General features: G+C 43.5%; 1 protein-coding gene across 1 annotated transcript; it reads left to right on the top strand.

Moving 5' to 3' along the window:
• Window positions 1–89: 89 nt before the first annotated feature.
• On the top strand, window positions 90–19,959 carry LOC110522099 (5'-nucleotidase). The gene is made up of 9 exons (XM_021600219.2): window positions 90–4,370; window positions 12,185–12,407; window positions 12,887–13,075; window positions 14,182–14,379; window positions 17,668–17,822; window positions 17,911–18,019; window positions 18,198–18,347; window positions 18,560–18,760; window positions 19,157–19,959. The coding sequence occupies exons 1-9, from the start codon at window positions 3,927–3,929 to the stop codon at window positions 19,321–19,323; spliced, it is 1,836 nt and encodes a 611-aa protein (XP_021455894.1). The 5' UTR covers window positions 90–3,926; the 3' UTR covers window positions 19,324–19,959.
• The last annotated feature ends 601 nt before the right edge of the window (window positions 19,960–20,560 follow it).

The following is a 20,560-nucleotide window of genomic DNA, read 5'->3' on the forward strand; positions in this document are numbered from 1 at the left end:
GGCCAGGCCACCGGTGCAGAGCCTTGCTATCATATGTAAAAAAAAAAATAAAAAAAAAGAGCATTAAGCATACCTTGAGAGAATCACTCTTTTTCTAGTGTTTGAATGAGAAAATTGAGTACAACATTAACATCCGGTGACGTGTTCGTGCTCTTTGACAATGCACAGACACATTGTGCTGGCATGTAAATGGGTGTCGGAGAGAACGCAAAAGTGTTACATTTGTGTAAATGTTATAACTCAATTCAACAATCGCTAGAATAATCTACTTGTCGAGCTAATTGCCTTTACTGAATGTATGTCTTACTAGGTGTGTATGTATGACGCAACAGGGTTTGAACCGATGTCGATGCCAGATCTGACTGCTAACGTCTGACTGACGTCTCAAAACAAATGTGGATGTTGATTTGCTGCTTCTGTACCACAACTCTGCCGCATAGTTACGATTGTTGAATTGCGTGTGGGCATTCCTTGTCAAGTTACATCTTTTTGGCGACGAGAATAAAACTGGATCAGCATGTACAGGGCGATGTGCTAGCTAGCTAAGAAACAATGGAGGTAGTCAGTTAGCTAGCTAGCTTAATGAGCGACGGTGAGCAGCCGCCACTGGAGGGCAACGCCGACAACCAGCAGCACATGGAAATCGCTAATGATGATCATAGACAAGTTGGCGTAATAATGGCAACATTGGGACTATCACTGAGTTTGTGAACGACAACGAGGACTTGACGGAATATGTGGAAAGGTTGGGACACTTTCTTGGCACTTTTTCTTTGGGGCTATGTTAGAGGACATGCTCCGTGACAGATTAGTCTGTGGCATTATTGAGGACAGCATATAGTGCCGCTTGCTGGGGGAAGTCACACTGACTTTCAAGAGAGCATTGGAACTATCTCAAGGGATGGAGATGGCCACTAGTCATGTAAAAAATATTCAAAAGGCCAACAGTGTAAGTTGTGCAGTGCATCAGGTGACAAAAGAGATGGCAGGAAAAAGAGGAAAAGCAGTGGAATGTTTCAGATGTGGGGGAACACATTATGCAAACAAATTTAAGTTCAAGCATACTGTCTGTCACAATTGCAACAAAAAGGGACATTAAGCAAAAAAAAAATGCAGGGGTCCTAGGAGCAAGCCAGAAGGTGGGCAGGCTGGGCAAGGCAAGTTCACAGCAATGAAGCCACAGTCAACACGCACAAAGGCTTGTTCAGGTACAACCGCGTGGTTTTCGGATTGGCATCCAGACCAGCCATTTTCCAGAGGACAATGGACAATCTGCTGCAGGGGATCCCTCATGTACCAGTGTACCTGGACAACATCCTGGTTACAGAGGAGGAGCACCTCCACCATCTGTGTTAGAGAGATTCTCCAGTCAGGGCTGCACCTGAAGCGTAGCAAGTGCACATTCCAAGCACAGAGTGTGACATACCTAGGTCACACTATCACAGTGCAGGGTCTGTGTCCTGTGGAGGACAAAGTCAGGGCAATCAAGGATGCTCCAAATCCCAAGAACGTGTCTGAGCTCAGGTCGTTCCTGGGCATGTTGAACTACTATGGTAAGTTCCTCCCGGAGCTGTCAGTGTTGACTCCACTTTATCAGCTGCTCCACAAAGACTGTAAATGGAAGTGGGGGCCAGCTCAAGAGAAAGCTTGCAAGGAAGTGAAAGCACTACTACAATCAGCACAACTGAGAAACCCATTTGATTCGCCACGCACGCTGACGAGTGCTGAGAAGGGTTATTCACAGTTAGACAAGGAAGGTCTGGCCATAGTTTGCTGTGAAACGCTTCCATCAGTACCTCTGCCGTCGTCATTTCACCATATGCACTGACCACCAACCACTGATGAGCCTTTTCAGTGAATCAAGATGCATTCCTCCCATGGCTTCAGCAAGGATACAGCGCTGGGCCATCACACTGTCAGCTTACCAGTACACTGTCGTGTACAGAGTGAGGAAGGACAATGCAAACGCAGATGCGTTCAGACACCCGCTACCAGAGATGCCCACCACAACTGTGGTGCCTTCCGAGACAATTTTCCTAATGGAGAGATTGTCAAACTCACCTGTAAATTCCAAACAGATCAAACAATGGACAGACCGGGATCCTATCCTGGCACAAGTGCAAAGATTCCTTATGCAAGGCTGGCCTCCTGTAATATAGGATGATGGACTGAGACCTTATGCCAAGTGCAAAACTGAGCTGAGTGTGCAGGATGACTGCATACACTGGGGGTACAGAGTGGTTGTTCCACCCCCTGGCCGTTCACAAGTCATGGATGAGGTCCATGAGGCTCACCCGGGTGCCTCCCGGATGAAAGGTTTAGCCAGATCTTACATTTGGTGGCCTAACATGGATTAGGAAATAGAAAAAAAAGTAAAATCATGTTCTGAGTGCCAGATCAACCCTTTAGATGGCGCCACTACATCTGTGTGAGTGGCCTGATTGCCCATGGTCCAGGCTGAAAATAGACTTTGCAGGCACTTTTGTGGGCCACATGTTCCTTGTCATGGTAGACGCGCATTCCAAGTGGCTGGAGGCTCACATCATGAGCAACATCACAGCGACCACAACCATCGAAAAGCTTCGGCAGGCGTTTGTAACCTATGGTCTGCTTGACTCTCGTGTCCGACAACGCCACCTTTACCTGTGATTTGTTCCAAGAATTCATGCGGAAAAACAGGAGTCGCCATGTCCGAGTGCGCCGTTTCATCCGGCCTCAAGCAGCTTAGAGGAGAGGAGCAGGCTGTGCAGACACTGAAAGAGGGGCTCAAAAAGATGACTGGGGGAACCATTACAACTAAGCTCTCTCCGTTCCAGTACCACATCATACCACAAACAACAACAGGACAGGCTCCAGCTGAGATATTGATGGGCAGAAAGCCAAAAGCTCACCTGGATGTACTATGTCCGGAGATCAAAGCACGAGTGGAATGGAAGCAGGAGAAACAAAAAGAAAGACATGACCACCTCGTGAGGGAGAGACAGTTAAAACCCAATGACACAGTCTACATCCACAACTTCACAAGCAGCCAACATTGGTTGCCAAGTACCATTCTGAGTCAGAGTGGCCCAGTCTCCTTTGTGGTCAAACTGACTGATGGTCGATTCATGCGCAGACACCAGGATCACGTTCACCTGCGCTATGACAAAGAAAATGCCATGTTTTCAGACGGAACAGCTACAGGTGGTAGTATACAAGTGGAAACCCCACAGGAAACAGTTCATGAGGAACAGGGGCATTCAGTGGTTCTTGCAGAGGGTAATGGACTTCCTCTTACAAACACCTAACCAGCTCCCGTGGCCTCAGACCCAGCTCCACTGGGACACGGCTTACCCGTGTGTTGTTGCACACCAGGAGTACAGCGCAGATCACAGCGTAGTCACGAGCCTCATGAAAGACTAACTCTGTAGTTGAGACGAAGAGGCTTGTGGTGTTAGTGTTTGTTTGGAACAGCAGACTTAGTGGAAAATAAATAAGGACTGTCATTTTTTGTTTGTTTACATTTACAGTAACACTAGCAGACGTTCTAAAATGTTGAAAAGAAAACACTGATGTGGTTTACTTGTTAATCATATGTTATTTTCTCACAGGGGGATTGAAATTAAGGTGGGAGAAGTGTTATAGTGTGGACATTATATAAATAATTACATTGAATATGTTATTGTACTTACCTGCAATATAGTATGATTACTATTCATGTGTTCATGGTTATTATTGGCATTGGCCTTGACATCATCAAATGGGAAACGTCATCACCCAGAGTTGTACCTGTTCAATGCGATGGTTGAGTGGGCTGTATCACTTTGCTGTGTTTGTGCATGGCTGTACACCTTTAATTAGGTTGAAAGTAATATTGAATTGCGTGTGGGCATTCCTTATCAAGTTACTGCACACTGTAAACACATAAACCAACTCAAGCTATGTAAATGGTATGCTACGATTGGAGAAGAACACCCCTTCTTGTGTCCACGCCTTCTGGTGCAGTCAATGTACGGGTGAACTTCTGTGTTCTAATACAGTGCGCTGTCAACGACAAGATGGCAGTGAGTGAGTCTATGAAGGGTCTTCTACTCTACCTCTGCATCTGTAGTCATGTTTCTACTGTGGAAGCGTGGGAACTCACCTTGCTTCACACCAACGACGTCCACGCAAGGGTTGAGGAGACGAGCAACAGTTACGGCAAATGCACCAAGCCTCCGTGTTTTGCCGGTGTGGCAAGGAGGTTTACGAAAATACAGGAGATCCGGAGCCGGGAGAAGAACGTGATGCTGCTGGACGCAGGCGACCAATTTCAGGGAACCGTTTGGTTTAATGTATATAAGGGAGCCGAGGCTGCCTATTTTATGAATAAACTTGGCTACGATGCGATGGTAAGCAGTTCACATCATTCCAGTAGAATATTAATGTGGGCGACTGTATAATTTCATAATGGAGGATGCTCTCTGGGTGACCACATTTAAAATACCCATATGCGGGACAACAGAATGATTTGGCACGACATTCTCCGGACACTATCACTATTTCAAAATAGGCCATTATCACTGTCAATCGTGAATGATAATTCTTCACGTTTAACGGTGAAAGGTCCAAACTGCATCTGCATGCCAGTTTCATGGGAATATCTGCATTTAGAATTTGTGAGCAAATTAGAGCAGATGGTTTTAACCTTCCAGTATTTTGTTTCAATAAAAGCACATTGTTATTATATATATATATATATATATATATATTTACTATTCAGCTATCTAGCTAACCATCCTAAAATCTCATAACAACTGAGGTGGTGTTTTTGGTGTAACAGTAACGTTATACTATGCTGTTAAGTTTGTATCCGATATGTTGAATACTAATGAATCATTATGATCTTCCAAGACATTGATTCAGCTTTGATCAAACTTTACTAAAGGACCACAATTGTGAGAAGTGGCGGTGCGACGCAACCCCTGCTCAGCTGTATTGAACGAGCTAATTGAAGCGCACCAAGACTAGCCTACTCATTTATTTGCCTCGGGCAAAACTTAGTGACGCAGAATCTTGACCCCATGTGTGGCTGTTTTATGAAAATCTGGAAACATGTGTCCAAGGAAACATTTTCTGGTTAGTGTTAGGAAATGATCCTTTTTTAAAACGGGATTGAGTGAAGTAGCGGAAAATGATGATTGATCAACTAATTAGCTACCCTCACAAATTTGAAGAAATTACCTTATATACACCATCTTTCAGTTACTTACTTAGGTAGCTCTTCGTCACAAGCACGCGTTTTGTAAGTATTATTGTTAGGCCGAACTGTCCTCTCCATGCGTAGCTGGAATTTACCCCGAAAGGATTTAAGAAATGTGATTGGTTGATATTGTCTGGCCTACCTCTCCTCTTGCACTTTGCAGGATATCAGATCTCAACAATGATTGGAAAAGTCTCTAACACAGCCTTTCTTAAAGTATGGGTCGCGACGTGTCATAGTACATGTATAATTAGTTAGTGAATTGATTTGGCCAAGTGCAACTGCGGTCTCTGTTCAGTGCGCTCACTGCTTAGTAGCGGTCTCTGCTCAGTATGGCAGCTGCCGGTGTGCTTCGCGGTTTACCAGATCTTTCTTTTCTTGAGTGTTCTTGACGTTCACTCGGTGACAAGCTGCAGCGCTGTCGTTTAACAGCAGATGCGCTGTCAGCCACTGACTTGTCATTGCCACTCCCCAAATTGACTCATGCTAGCAACAAGTTCTGACTGAGCTCAATCGTCACGAAAAGGCAATAAATACACCGATGAGTTTCTCTTTCATACAAACTTTGAGAATTAACGAGGAGATCCCTCAATGTGATTTGTGGGGGGGAAGTGCTTAGTAACTTAATGAGACAATGAAAACGAAAAAAAATCCTATAACTATAACGACACGTCCTGACTAAATATCCACAGCATGGCTGTATACCTAGGGAATTCTTTCAGAACAGGGCAGAATGCGTCAGGAAACAGTGTTTCGACAGTGGAAAGTAGGTAAACTAGCAAGGCATTGTCATTTTAGAAAAAGGTGATAAGCAGAACTAAGGGAGTACTGTCTCAGTAGTTTATGCGAGTTTCTCTTTCAAACAGTCCCCTGGCCTTGTACACAGCTAATAGCTAACGTTAGGCAACGCGAGTTAGGGTTGAGCTATCAGTAGCTAGCTAAGTAACTACAACTGAAGATGAAAAATGATCAAGCCTACTGTACATCTTACTGTAGAAATAGTTGGAAACAAGTCTAGGTTGGAACCGTTGCTGTCAAAATACAAGTCATTTTTATTCTGAACTGGAATAAACTGATTGAAGCAAGATACTTTGAAGCAAACACACAGTTCTGGGTTGTTCATCTACAGCAGGAAGCTGTCTCCTGCCTAACTGAGAAAGCACAAGATGTTCTGGTCCTGTTTGGCTCCACATACCTATGTCAGTCAGGGTTCTCAACATTACCAGTACCACATTCTTATGATACACTGCTCAAAAAAATAAAGGGAACACTAAAATAACACATCCTAGATCTGAATGAATGAAATATTCTTATTAAATACTTTTTTCTTTACATAGTTGAATGTGCTGACAAAAATCACACAAATTATCAATGGAAATCAAATTTATCAACCCATGGAGGTCTGGATTTGGAGTCACACAAAATTAAAGTTTGATGTAATGTCCTTAAAACAAGTCAAAATGAGGCTCAGTAGTGTGTGTGGCCTCCACGTGCCTGTATGACCTCCCTACAACGCCTGGGCATGCTCCTGATGATGGTCTCCTGAAGGATCTCCTCCCAGACCTGGACTAAAGCATCCGCCAACTCCTGGACAGTCTGTGGTGCAACGTGGCGTTGGTGGATGGAGCAAGACATGTCCCAGATGTGCTCAATTGGATTCAGGTCTGGGGAACGGGCGGGCCAGTCCATAGAATCAATGCCTTCCTGCCACAGCTCGCATTGATGTGCCATCCTGGATGAGCTGCACTACCTGAACCGCTTGTGTGGGTTGTAGACTCCGTCTCATGCTACCAATAGAGTGAAAGCACCGCCAGCATTCAAAAGTGACCAAAACATCAGCCAGGAAGCATAGGAACTGAGAAGTGGTCTGTGGTCCCCACCTGCAGAACCACTCCTTTATTGGGGGTGTCTTGCTAATTGCCTATAATTTCCACCTGTTGTCTATTCCATTTGCACAACAGCATGTGAAATTTGTCAATCAGTGTTGCTTCCTAAGTGGACAGTTTGATTTCACAGAAGTGTGATTGACTTGGAGTTACATTGTGTTGTTTAAGTGTTCCCTTTATTTTTTTGAGCAGTGTATATTTAAGCAATATATGGCCAATATGTGGTATATGGCCAATATACCATGGATAAGGGCTGTTCTCAAACACAACAGTGCCTGGATACAGCCCATAGCCATATGCCACAAACCCCTGAGGTGCCTTATTGCTATTATAAACTGGTTACCGATGTAATTAGAGCAGTAAAAATACATGTTTTGTCATACCCGTGGTATATGGTCTGTTATACCACAGCTGTCAGCCAATCAGCATTCAGCGCTCGAACCACCCAATTTATAAATATTTTTAAATTAAGTGGACACTTCTGATGACGTTTACACTGCTCGCAAGTATACACTGCTTGCAAGGGGCGAGGTAGGAAGGAAGGAAGGATTTATTTTTAAATGAACCACCCTTGGCCGGAAATTCACCACTCGTTCATCCCTCTGATTGCGGTTTCAGTCACTGGTAACTTGCGCTACAGTCAATTATGAGTGCATGTCTACTTATATTAAATATATAATTATTAATATACGTATAACTAGAAAATAAATTAGCTAACTGACGTTAGCCTGCCCAGCTGGAACTTCTGAAGGAAAATGTTTTATTTCTACACTTTCCAAAAGATAACCAAACAAAAACAAACTTTTTACATAGTAGCAACATTTCTAACTTATTGGCATTCGTTTTTACTTACTTGCATGTTGACTTCTCCATTGATGTTTAAGTTTTCGCAGACTTTTCTTAGCGGAGGTACCATTGTCGCCGATTGAATTATGGGGCGTTTCAGGCCCGGAGTGAACATAATTGTACACTCAAAGCCGACTGAAAACGAGGACTGAGGGGCTTACTTTGCAAACTTCCCTTGCTTGGCTAATCATTTGGACCACCCTCCAAGATGGCGATGGAGATTCCCCCAAGGGCATAAGGCGAGGGTAAGTGGGTGTGTCTTAAGTGTTTGGACCACAGCCCTATAGAACGTTAGTTTTCCAGGAACAGGGTTGGAGAGCCCTCATTTTGAACTTCTAACGCAGATGGGTGTTGCTTTGACTTTAATGCAGGCAAACTTAAATCAGTTTTACCAGCATGTCACATGTGCAACCAGAGGGGGAAAAAAAAAAACTAGACCTTTACTCCACACAGATGCATACAAAGCTCTCCCCCGCCCTCCATTTGGAAAATCTGACCATGATTCTATCCTGATTCCTGTTTACAAGCAGAAACTAAGGCAGGAAGTACCAGTGACTCACTCAATACGGAAGTGGTCAAATGATGGATGCTACACGACAGGACTGTTTTGCATAAATTTTACGCATGGTTGTCCCGGGAAGCAACAATTGCGTCGTCCCCACAGTGACTAAGTAACATATCCCAACCAGAAGCCATGGATTACAGGAAACATCCGCATAGAGCTAAAGGCTATAGCTGCCACTTTCAAGGAGCGGGACACTAATCCGGACGCTTATAAGAAATCCCACTACGCCCTCAGATGAACCATCAAACAGGCAAAGTGTCAACACAGGATTAAGATTGAATTTTACTACACCGGCTCTGACGCTTGTCGGATGTGGCAGGGCTTGAAAACTATTAAGGACTACAAAGGGAAATCCAGATATGTTCGCGTCACTGGGCAGCTTCAATCAGACCAGCTAAATGACTTTTATGCTCGCTTCGAGGCAAGCAACACTGAAGCATGCATGAGAGTACCAGCTGTTCCGGACGACTGTGTGATAAGACTCTCGGTAGCCGATGTGAGCAAGACCTTCTGTTACGCACGCCTCTGAGGGAACGCAACACCCTGCTACAACGCAACTCTCCGTGAAGTGAAAGAGGTATGGACTGTAGGTGTGAGTAAGGATGACAAAAGGCAGAGAATTTACCGTTTACTAGGAATTTATTCCTTCACACGGTAATATGGGGAAAAAGGGCTGGACGGAACCAAAGCAAAGAAAGTAAATCTCAAAGCCCCCTCTCCTACCTTACCTGCCTACCCACCTAATTTGGCACCACCTGTTGCCCTACCAAAATATAGGGGGTGGTCCACCCAGGTCTTACCTAGTGTGCCAAGACGGTGAATATACTACGAGTATATGTATGCCCGCGGGCCTCTTGCCTAAGCACTCCCTAGGTGCCTTCCCCTTCCCCCTGGGAACAAATGAAACAGAATATTAAACAATCCACTTCACAACAAAACTGAGAAGAAAAAAATAACTCAGGCCATTAAAGAAGCTCTGACAAAGCAAAAACACACCAAAGCTGCTACCACCACCAACAACAACTAACATAGTACATACCAACGACCAACATGCTATAACCCGCAGTCATCAACCTTCTCTCTCAGCAATGATCTATATCACAATCAATCGCTCCCCTGAACTACAGAACACTGGCTTTTATAGCTTCAGAAGGCATTGGAAATTGGAGACAGCTGCATCCTGACGAGGGGGCGGGGTCAGCTCTCCAAATAATCGTGGACTCGACCAATCAGCTGCTGGGGGATTGCAGGAAGCCGTCTCCTGAAACACACTCAAATACACAAACTACAACACAGAAACTGGGGAACGTAACACCTTCAAACAGGTCAACATTCACAAAGCTGCAGGGCCAGAAGCATTAACAGGACGTGTACTCAAAGTATGCGCCGACCAACTGGCAAGTGTCTTTATTGACATTTTCAACCTCTCCCTGACCAAGTCTGTAATACCTACATGTTTCAAGCAGACAACCATAGTCCCTGTACCCAAGGAAGTGAAGGTAACCTTCCTAAATTATTACCACCCCGTAGCACTCATGTCGGTAGCCTTGAAGTACTTTGAAAGGTTGGTCATGGCTCACATCAACAGCATCCTCCCGGATACCCTAGATCCACTCCAATTCGCATACCGCCCCAACAGATCCACAGATGACACAATCTCAATCGCACTCCACACTTTCCCACCTGGACAATAGGAACACCTATGTGAGAATGCTGTTCATTGACTACAGCTCAGCGGTCAACACCATAGTGGCCACAAAGCTCATCACTAAGCAAGGACCCTGGGACTAAGCACCTCCCTCTTCAACTGGATCCCAGACTTTCTGACGGGCCGCCCACAGGTGATAAGGTTAGGCAACAACACGTCTGCCACGCTGCTCCTCAGTACTGGGGCCCCTTCTGTACTCCCTGTTCACCCGCGACTGCATGGCCAAGCACGACTCCAACACCATCATTAAGTTTGCTGACGACACAACAGTGGTAGGCCTGATCAATGATAACAATGAGACAGCCTATAGGGAGGAGATCAGAGACCTGGCAGTGTGGTGCCAGGACAACAACCTCTTCCTCAATGTGAGCAAGACAAAGGAGCTGATCGTGGGTTACAGGAAAAAGCGGGCCGAACAGCCCCCATTCTCATTGACGGGGCTGTAGTGGAGCAGGTTGAAAGCTTCCTTGGTGTCCACATCACCAACTAACTATCATGGTCCAAACATAACAAGACAGTTGTGAGGAGGGCCCACCAAAACCTTTTCCACCTCAGGAGACTGAAAAGACTTGGCATGGGACCCAGATCCTCAAAACGTTCTACAGCTGCACCATCGAGAGCATCCTGACCGGTTGCATCACCGCCTGGAATGACAACTGTTCGGCATCTGACCGTGAAGCGCTACAGAGGGTAGTGCGTACGGCCCAGTACATCACTGGGGCCAAGCTTCCTGCCACCCAGGACCTATATAATAGGCAGTGTCAGAGGAAAGCCCATAAAATTATCAGAGACTCCAGTCACCCACATAGACTGTTTTCTCTGATACCGCACGTCAAGTGGTATCGGAGCGGCAAGTCTAGGACCAAAAGGCTCCTTAACAGCTTCACTGGGGCCAAGCTTCCTGCCACCCAGGACCTATATAATAGGCAGTGTCAGAGGAAAGCCCATAAAATTATCAGAGACTCCAGTCACCCACGTCATAGACTGTTTTCTCTGATACCGCACGTCAAGTGTTACCGGAGCGCCAAGTCTAGGACCAAAAGGCTCCTTAACAGCTTCTAACCCCAAGCCATAAGACTGCTGAACAATTTATCAAATGGCCACCAGACTATTTACATTGACCCCCCATTTGTTTTGTACACTGCTGCTACTCAAAGTTTATTATCTATGCACAGTCACTTCACCCCTACCTAAATGTACAAATTACTTTATCAACTAACCTGTAACCCCGCACACTGACTTGGTTACAGCACCCCCTATATATAGCCTCGTTATTGTTATTTTATTGTTACTTATTTTATTTTTTACTTTAGTTTATTTGGTCAATATTTTCTTGTTGTATTCGGCGCATGTGACAGTTTGATTAGATTTAATTATCAGGTAGAACAGAAAACCAGCAGGCTCCAGACCTCCATAGGGTAAGAGATGAGTACCCTGCCCTATACAGTGCACTACGTTTGACCAGGGGCCTTTTTGTTAAAAGTAGTACACTATAAAAGGGTGCCATTTGGGATGCACACTGGTGTGTAGAGATATATTTTCCGTAGGGTCTTTAGGGATCGGGTACTCCGCGGTGTATTCATCTGTGACGTACAAGGGACAAGTAGCCTGGAGCAAGGTGTCAATGTGGTGGACAAGACAAGTCCAGACAAAGGTCTTCAATTCTCAGTGTGACATTGTCTGGGAAAAATTGAAGCCATATTCATAATATGGTCAGGAAGCCTACCCCAGGAGGATGCTAATTAGTTATGTATAAAACAAATAATATATATTTTTTCTTTCCATCAGTTGTTAGGGGACATGCACTTACGTAGCAATTAGATGAAGAAAAACATTAGATAAACTCATCTAAAATGGACTTGGCAGCACAATAACACCAGAACAGTATGGTTGGTTGAACATTGTTGTTAATCGGGAAATATTGTGGTTGACCTTTGCCTTTGTTTGTAACTTTATAGGCTCTGGGGAATCATGAGTTTGACAATAACGTGGAGGGACTTATCAAGCCATTTCTCCAGGAGGTGAAGTGCACAGTCCTCAGTGCTAACATCAAAGCAGATGACACACTTGCCCCACACATCAGCGGGCTTTATTTCCCATATAAGATATTTGATGTTGGCTCTCAGAAAGTGGGCGTGGTTGGATACACTTCAAAGGAAACACCTGCCCTGTCACAAACGGGTACAATTATGTTTTGACTTGATTAAGGTTTTGATTGAAGTTTTAGCTCCCCCTCTTAATGTATCTTCCTTCCTTCTCTCCTCAATCCTTTTATTCTCCCTCTATTCAGTTTCATATACATGCATTCGCTCCTCTCCTACTCTCGTCACAATAATCCATATTGATTGCTCTGTCCAGGTTGCTTCATGTTTGCTTCCATTATTTACACTATGATTTTAATAATGTCTTCCTCTAGATCAGGGTTTCTCAAACTCGGCCGTCGGGACCGCAAGGGGTGCACGTTTTGTTTTTCGCCGTCGCACTACACAGCTGATTCAAATAATGAACTAATCACCAAGCTTTGATCATTTGAATCAGCTGTGTAGTGTTAGGGCAAAAAACAAAATGTGCACCACTTGGGGTCATAAGGACTAAGTTTGGGAAACATTTAAATAATTTCCCTGATATAAAATGTATTTTTGTTCCTCATTCTGTTGCAGGACCTAACTTAGTGTTTGAGGATGAGATTGATGCCCTTCAGCCCCAGGTTGACAAACTCATCACCCTGGGGGTCAACAAGATCATCGCCCTTGGTCACTCTGGCTTCGTTACGGACAAAGAAATAGCCAGAAGGGTGAAGGGCGTGGATGTGGTCATTGGAGGACACAGCAACACATTTCTGTACAACGGTACGGTATGCATTGTTTACCACAGACTACTTTTGTTTAATATTTACAATCATAGTAGTTTCATCTGCCAGCCAGGGCTCTCTCTCTGAGCTTGGGGACGAGGTTACAATCTCTATGATTTGTATTTCATCCGAACACCATCATTTTTAACTGTCATAAGTTTTTGTAATGAATTGTGGAACCTACAGTTGATTCCCGAACTGAACATGCATGTGTCCCTGGCTGTCTTCAGTTTTCCTTCCTTACAAGCGATCCAACCATGACATCATGTAATGGAAAAACAGACTGGAAATATAATTGGAAGCATCAGTGGTCTCACTCACAGCACCATAGAAACTCCAAAACAACAAGCACATAAATTCTGCCTTCAGTCCTGAAGGAAGAAGGCTTACTAAAAACTCAACCAACAACCACACCTTGCTGTTTTTACCACACAGGCAGTATATTACTTTATGCCTCAGCAGCTCTTGGTCTGTGATTTGAGGGATCCACATCCTTAATGAGTGCAATATCAAAAAGCTGGAACAATGAGTATCTGCCACCTGTCTTACCTGATGCCGATCCTTGCCTTTTGTTTTTGCGTGCGTCCCAAATGGCACTCCCTACAAAGAGATTAGGGTGCCATTTGGGATGTAGCCACAGTTAGCTTGTGCCGTGCTGAGCTTTTTCCACAACAGCAGCCATGCTTCATATTGGTTAGAATCAGTGCACTGGCTGGTTCCCATGCTTGCAAGTTCAGTACCTATGCTATGCTGCTTTTTCTTTTTTTAAAGAGCGAGGACTCTGTGATGGCTATAAGGATTCCCTTTGATGTGAGGCCTACACTTTAGAACAGTTCACTAAACCACAAACAGTAAGCCCTTTGTTCAGTAATTCTGCCTGGAAAGTCAGTGTAGTTCAGGCTGATGTGGTGGGAAAGTATGGCCTGGATCCATTCTGTTATACAGCAGCTAATTGAAACCCAGTTTATATCTTAATGCATTCATAGTTATTTAGGTGTTGTTTAATTGCTAGGCTGTTTTCTTAAGCATGATTACAATGCAACTGATGCTTGATATGTAAAAACATTCAATTCATTCCATTGTTTACATTCACTGTTTCGATAGGAGAGAAACCTTCCTCTGAGGTTCCGGCAGGTCCTTACCCCGTCATGGTGAAATCAGAGGATGGGCGGGACGTCCCTGTGGTGCAGGCCTTTGCTTTTGGGAAATATCTGGGTTACCTCAAGGTGACATTTGATGAGGCTGGCAATGTGGTCCAGTCCACAGGCAACCCCATCCTGCTGGACAGCTCTGTACCAGAGGGTGAGTACAGTACTACTGAGTAAAATGAGATGAAGTTGCCAGTAAGTGTGTCTTAAATGGCACCCTATTCTCTACAGTATATAGTCCACTACTTTTGAACAGAGCCCTATTGGCCCTTATCAAAAGTAGTATAGGAAATAGGGTGCCATTTCGGACCTACACTGTGAAATGGACATCTGTTTGCATCAGCAGTGCTACTGTTTATTTTATCACTTGTGAAGTAAGTGTGAAAATAGCACGTTTTGGTTTTCTTGACTCTGTGTAGCATGGTGATACTGTCCTATGTTTTGTAATCATTTGAATGTCTGGTGGAGAACACTACTGAACATTACTGTGGACACATACCATTGACCTTCTACTTCAAGCTTTTATTTCATATTTACTAATTCAATGAGAATGTGTTTCGCTTAAGCATGAGTTCACTGTTACAATCTGCTATTTATTAGAATTTTAACGTGAAGACTACGTCAGTTTCAGTACCACTATCAGTATAATTTTTATTAATATATAAAAGTATTCAACTTTATATAGTAGGGTTGTTCCACAAATGTAGTGCCTTTTTGCGTCCCTTTAATATTATGTCTATCTCTGATAAGTTACCCAGGAAACGGCTGAAAATAGCCCGTATTGATATGTAGCCATATAAGGTCCATGAAATCAACTTGGTATCATCAGATAACAGTCATGTATTAGCCATCGCTTAGATAATTAATTTGATGCATCAGTAGCAATACAAGGATATAACATTTATAGAAGAGACAGAAATGCTTATGGGGGAGGAGTTGCTGTATATATTCAGAGCCATATCCCTGTAATGCTTAGAGAAGATCTTATCTTATCTTACACTTGACGTGTTATTGAAGTGTTGTGGTTGCAGGTTCACTTGGCACATCTAAAGCCTTTTCTTTTGGGGTGTTGCTATAGGCTATCTAAATAATATGTGAAATGCTTGATAATGTATGTAAACCGAGAAGTCTACTTTCCTGGGGACCTGACTATTGACTGGTTTTCATCAAGCTGTCCGCTCAAGAGGAAGCTTCTCACTGTAACCAGTGTCTAATCTGGTTCAGGTTATTAATCAACCACTACAGGAACAAGATCATCCACATGTATCGATCACATTTTTACTAATACTGTAGAACTTTGTTCTAAAGCTGTATCCGTACCCATTGGATGCATTGATCACAATATAGTGGCTATATCCAGGAAAGAAACATTCATGTTGAAATTCCCAAATTGTTTGCCTAGTCAACTTACACACAACTCTGACGCACACTTATCCCACCAGACATGCCACAAGGGGTCTTTTCTTAGTCCCCAAATCCAGAACAAATTCAAGAAAACGTACAGTATTATTATTGCATGGAACTTCCTTCCATCTCATATTGCTCAAATAAACAGCAAACCTGTTTTTTTTTTTTTTTTTAAGATAAAGCAACACTTCGTGGCCCAATGCCTCTCCCCTATTTGACCTAGATAGTTTGTGTGTATGCATTGATATTTAGGCTACATGTGCCTGTAAAAAAAATAATTTGTTCTGTCCATGAGCTGTTCTTGTATAATGATCTGTATTATGTTTTGTGTGGAACCCCAGGAAGAGTAGCTGCTGCTTTTGCAACAGCTAATGTGGATCCTAATAAAATACCTTTGATATTGAATTTTAAAAGCCTGTTCTGCTAAATGAAGTGCACTTTAATATAGTCACATGGAGAATTCAATAAATACTTTTAATATGAATAAAGGCTTGCTAAAGTGCCAAAATTCAGCATCAGTCAAACCTGTCACTTCCAAGTTTCACCACCATTGTAAAGCCCTAGTTGTTTGTTTTCTTCGACAGTCACTTCTGAAGACTACTATTTCATGTGAGTAGTGATTCATTTACATCTGACCCTTATTTTAAGGTGAACTGAACTCTCGTTTTAAAAAGGTGAAACTATTCCATTGAACATCTAATAGTCAAATCACAGAGTAAAAGCAGGTGAGCAAGTTCTACTCTTTCTTTTTTTGGCCATTTTCTTGTGGAAAACTGAGCGGGCCAAGCATAACATGTCAACCTAGTTACCCAGTTAGCACAGTGGATCTGGGCCAATTCCGGCTGATAGTCAGACTCTGCCGACGTCATGTGGCCTAAGTCTGGGCCGCCTTCGGCAGTATTGCTTATGGTTAGGATGCAGGGATTTGAACTCCGGCCGATTCCGGTGTGAGTTATCTGGCCCAAATGTATTACTTGGGGCTCGGGCCTACTCTCTGGCAGATGATTACACGGGCTGCTTTATATAAATAATATTTCAATAGAAAAATACATTCTCAATGTTTGATCAAAAAATACAATTCATTTTAAAAATGAATTTCTTTAAGAGTCCTGTTTAAGTAGTATTTTGATGCTTTGTGCAAGGCAATTGATACGCATTAACTTTGTGGCTGGAGCCTCCCGAGTGGGGGAGCGGTCTAAGACCATGCATCGCAGTGCAAACTGCTTGCCAAAGATGCTAGTTCTATACTCGTGCCGGCCACGACCAGGAGACCCATGAGGCAACGCACAATTGGCCCGGAGTCGTCCGAGTTCGGGGAGGGTTTGGCCGGCCGGGATGTCCTTGTGCTGTAGCGACTCCTGTGGCGGGCCAGGCGCATGCACGCTGACATGGTCACCAGGTGTACGGTGTTTCCTCCGACATACTTTTGTGTGGATGGGTATAATTTGTATGCATAAAATGTATAATAGTAATTTAAATTACTTATTTGGGTAATTTTGTATACATTTAAATTTGCATCGGGACGCTTCTGGGGCAATCCTGGTAAAATGCCGGCTAAGTTGACAATTTCCAGTAGATGGAAATGGGCCGATTCTGGGGAGTCATTCATTTTGATTCTGGGCCGACTGAAGGGAATTTTTATCAATGATGACTAATTATGTATACATTAATCAGGACTGACTAATCCAAATAATATTATGTTGCTGTAAATGTATGAGTTTTCTTTCTTGATCCCAGTACTGAATGTGTGTGTGAATGTGGTCAAGAGTTAGAACAATGACTGTCTGTTCCTTGGTACAAATGAATCAGACTGGCTAGAATGCTTATCTACACGAGAAAACCTTGACTCGTAAATTATATTAAATTGGTAGGGAGACGGATGTGGGAAGGCTTGAGATACAGCCTTTGTACTGGAACGGAGATGGCACGGGTTGGTGTTGGAACTAATGACGTCATTTTTGGTTTATAACCTGTGGTAACCTGTATCGTGTGGAGTACTCTCGTGAATAAACTGCATATGATTTCTTCTTGTCAGACCCCAGTATTCTTGCTGATGTAAACAAGTGGAAAAAGGCCCTGGCAAATTACTCCTCCCAGTATGTGGGGGAGACCCTGGTGTATCTCAATGGAACGTTTGAAGAGTGCAGGTTCCGAGAGTGCAACCTGGGAAACCTAATCTGCGACGCTATGGTGAGTTAGTATCCAGGACAGCTACCCAAACCTGGTACCTTTCGGTCAGTCTGTAGCCTACTGATGAAATCCTGTTATTTTGCTGTAGGTACACCACAACATTAAATATGCAGATGAGCTTCAGTGGAACCATGTCAGCTCCTGCATCGTCCAAGGGGGATCAATACGGTCATCCATAGATGAACGCAGCCGAAATGGTGCGTTTGCCTTTTATGGGGCTGTTTCCTGGACAACAGCAGAAAATTGGAGATTCTGCATTGAGCTTGTTTTTTGTTGTTGTCCAGGACTTAATCTGTGTCCAGGAAACCAGCCTTGTTTGCCATTTCTGGGGTTTTCTCCCTCAATGTGGAAACTGATTTAAATGTATTTTGTTAGGTTCCATCACGATGGAAGACCTGATTGCTGTGTTGCCGTTTGGAGGCACCTATGATCTGGTGCAGCTGAAGGGCTCCACTCTGAGGAAAGCTTTTGAGCACTCTGTCAGGAGATATGGAGGGAACACAGGGGAATTCCTTCAAGTATCAGGTATCAGTCTCCATTTCATTGGTAAAGAGGGTCATAATGTCAACTGGTTTAGGTTACATCAGGCACTTGTCTCCAGCTATCTATCCCCAAGAACCTGTGCACCTAAATTGAATTTACTATCGTTTAGCTTTTCCCTCTTAGTCAAACTACATGGAGAGGAATGAGGACAAGTGTTTTGGACTGACTTTATTTCACTCCTATAATCTCAATAGGATTCCATGTAGAGTATGATATGTCAAGGCCCCCAGGGGAGCGTGCCAGGAGTATCAGTGTGCTCTGTACAAACTGCCGGGTGCCCGTCTATGAGCCACTGGACAACAGCAGACTATACAAGGTGGTCCTGCCCTCCTACTTGGTGGAAGGAGGAGACGGATTCTCCATGATCAAAGAGGAGAAGCTGAAACACGACAGTGGTGAGCTCACAGAATTGAATAGATTAGAACACTAAGGGTGCCATTGGAGACTACCAATTCCCTGTATAGTGCACCAGGATTGGGGTCAATTCAGAAAGTAAACCAAATTCTACATTTTCCTCAAAGCATTAAGAGAATTGAAGTTGGAATTTCAGTGTACTTCCTGAATTGTCCGCAATGTAATTGACCCCAACCCCGTAGTCCACTAAATAAGGAATAGGCCAGGGTGCCTTTTGGGACACTGATAATATCTCTAGGGATGAGCTCCTTTCTGCAGACTCATAACTTATTTTATGAACAGGAACCCCTTGAGCATTTTCTGTTGCACAACTATTATTTACCAGATAAGGTGTTGGTTAACTGGTTCATGGGGGTTGAAAATAGTTTATCTTACAGGTGACATGGACATTTCGGTGGTGGCCAGCTACATTACTGAGAGGAAGAAGGTGCACCCAGCTGTAGAAGGACGTATCAAGATTTCCAACTCAAATTCAGGAGGATCTGGACACACAATTCTGTTAATCCTCATAGGGCTGGTGATGGCTCTGTCTAGGAGCCTATGAGATCCCTGCCTGCAACGCTAGCTCGCCATTGGACGTGTTCTGCTCAGCATCCAAGGGAAGAGCTCAACTCTAGTTAGTCTAGTGAGAGTACAAATTAAGGACATTGGTGAAATATCCATTAACAAGGCGCTTAGATATTTCTATATAAATACTGCAGCTTGATATGCACTGTCAATGACACACTGGACTTCTCTAGACAGGTTTTGCTTTGTCAAGTCTCATGTACAGTAACTGCTGTCAAGCTCTTGCTCAGAAATTCTGTTTATATAATAGTACCAACATAAGAAAACTTCAACAGAGCTGGAAACAGATGCCCACTGGCTGTTTTAATGTGTGCAAAGTATGCTTGCTTAACCAGCATTAGTTTATGGGAGAAGATATACAATGAGCTCTGTTTTTTAAGCTCTTTGGGACCAGAGAGGTATCTAGAAAGGAGATAAATTAGTTGGTCAACCATTTGTAAATATTTATAGAATTCTTTATTATGGTCATGAACGCTATACTGTTTTTTTTATAGGATGGTATAAATTCTGATTAGGACTTTCCTAAAGTTGGTTAGCTTGTTTCAAATCCCTGTTAATTCTAAAGAAATACATTGAACCAGAGGTCATAAATTGAGTTTCTCAGTTTTAATTTGTAAATAGCCAATGTGAAATGTTTTATGTGGCTTAGTTGTGATATTGAAATAAGCTTGGTAGTAGTACATTTAGATGTCAATGTTGGTCTAGCTGATATTGAACTGGCTCTCATGCAACAACAAAAAAATGAAAGTACAATGCCTCATTCCATCTAATGTAGGGTTTCAAAAAGGAAACAATGGTGTGAGTGGCGTGGCTTTGCTGCTCTCACCATTGATCAGGAGTATTCTGAGGAAAAGGAACACTCAACCTCCCAAAGGCTTTATTCTTTACAGGGGCCAGCCATTCATCTCCACCCACCGCTGGCAACAGTGGACTGGGAATGCACGTGGTATTACCAATGAAAGTATCTCCTTTCCACAGTGGGAGAAACAAGATTCCAAGGGAGGGCAGATGGAAATCGTATTAGGTCATATGCAGGACACAACAATTTAGAAAACTGAGAAGCTGACTTTAAACATGCGCCTAACCACAGGTCTCAGCTCATTGCTTCAGCCTGCATCTCTATTTTTACAGCACACAAATTAAACCATAATTACCACGACAAACACATACGGTCGGGGAAGACCTCTTACATTGACACATCAAGAAGGACCTCG

The sequence above is a fragment of the Oncorhynchus mykiss genome, chromosome 4 (assembly GCF_013265735.2).
Source record: "Oncorhynchus mykiss isolate Arlee chromosome 4, USDA_OmykA_1.1, whole genome shotgun sequence".
NCBI lineage: Eukaryota > Metazoa > Chordata > Actinopteri > Salmoniformes > Salmonidae > Oncorhynchus > Oncorhynchus mykiss.

What these genes read in the sequence shown, in the direction of transcription:
- LOC110522099 (XM_021600219.2), top strand. Translation starts at nt 3,927, where the DNA reads ATGGTATGCTACGATTGGAGAAGAACACCCCTTCTTGTGTCCACGCCT. An exon ending in ACCTGCCCTGTCACAAACGG is followed by an intron (nt 12,408 to 12,886) that starts GTACAATTATGT and finishes ATTCTGTTGCAG; the next exon opens with GACCTAACTTAGTGTTTGAG. An exon ending in CAACACATTTCTGTACAACG is followed by an intron (nt 13,076 to 14,181) that starts GTACGGTATGCA and finishes CTGTTTCGATAG; the next exon opens with GAGAGAAACCTTCCTCTGAG.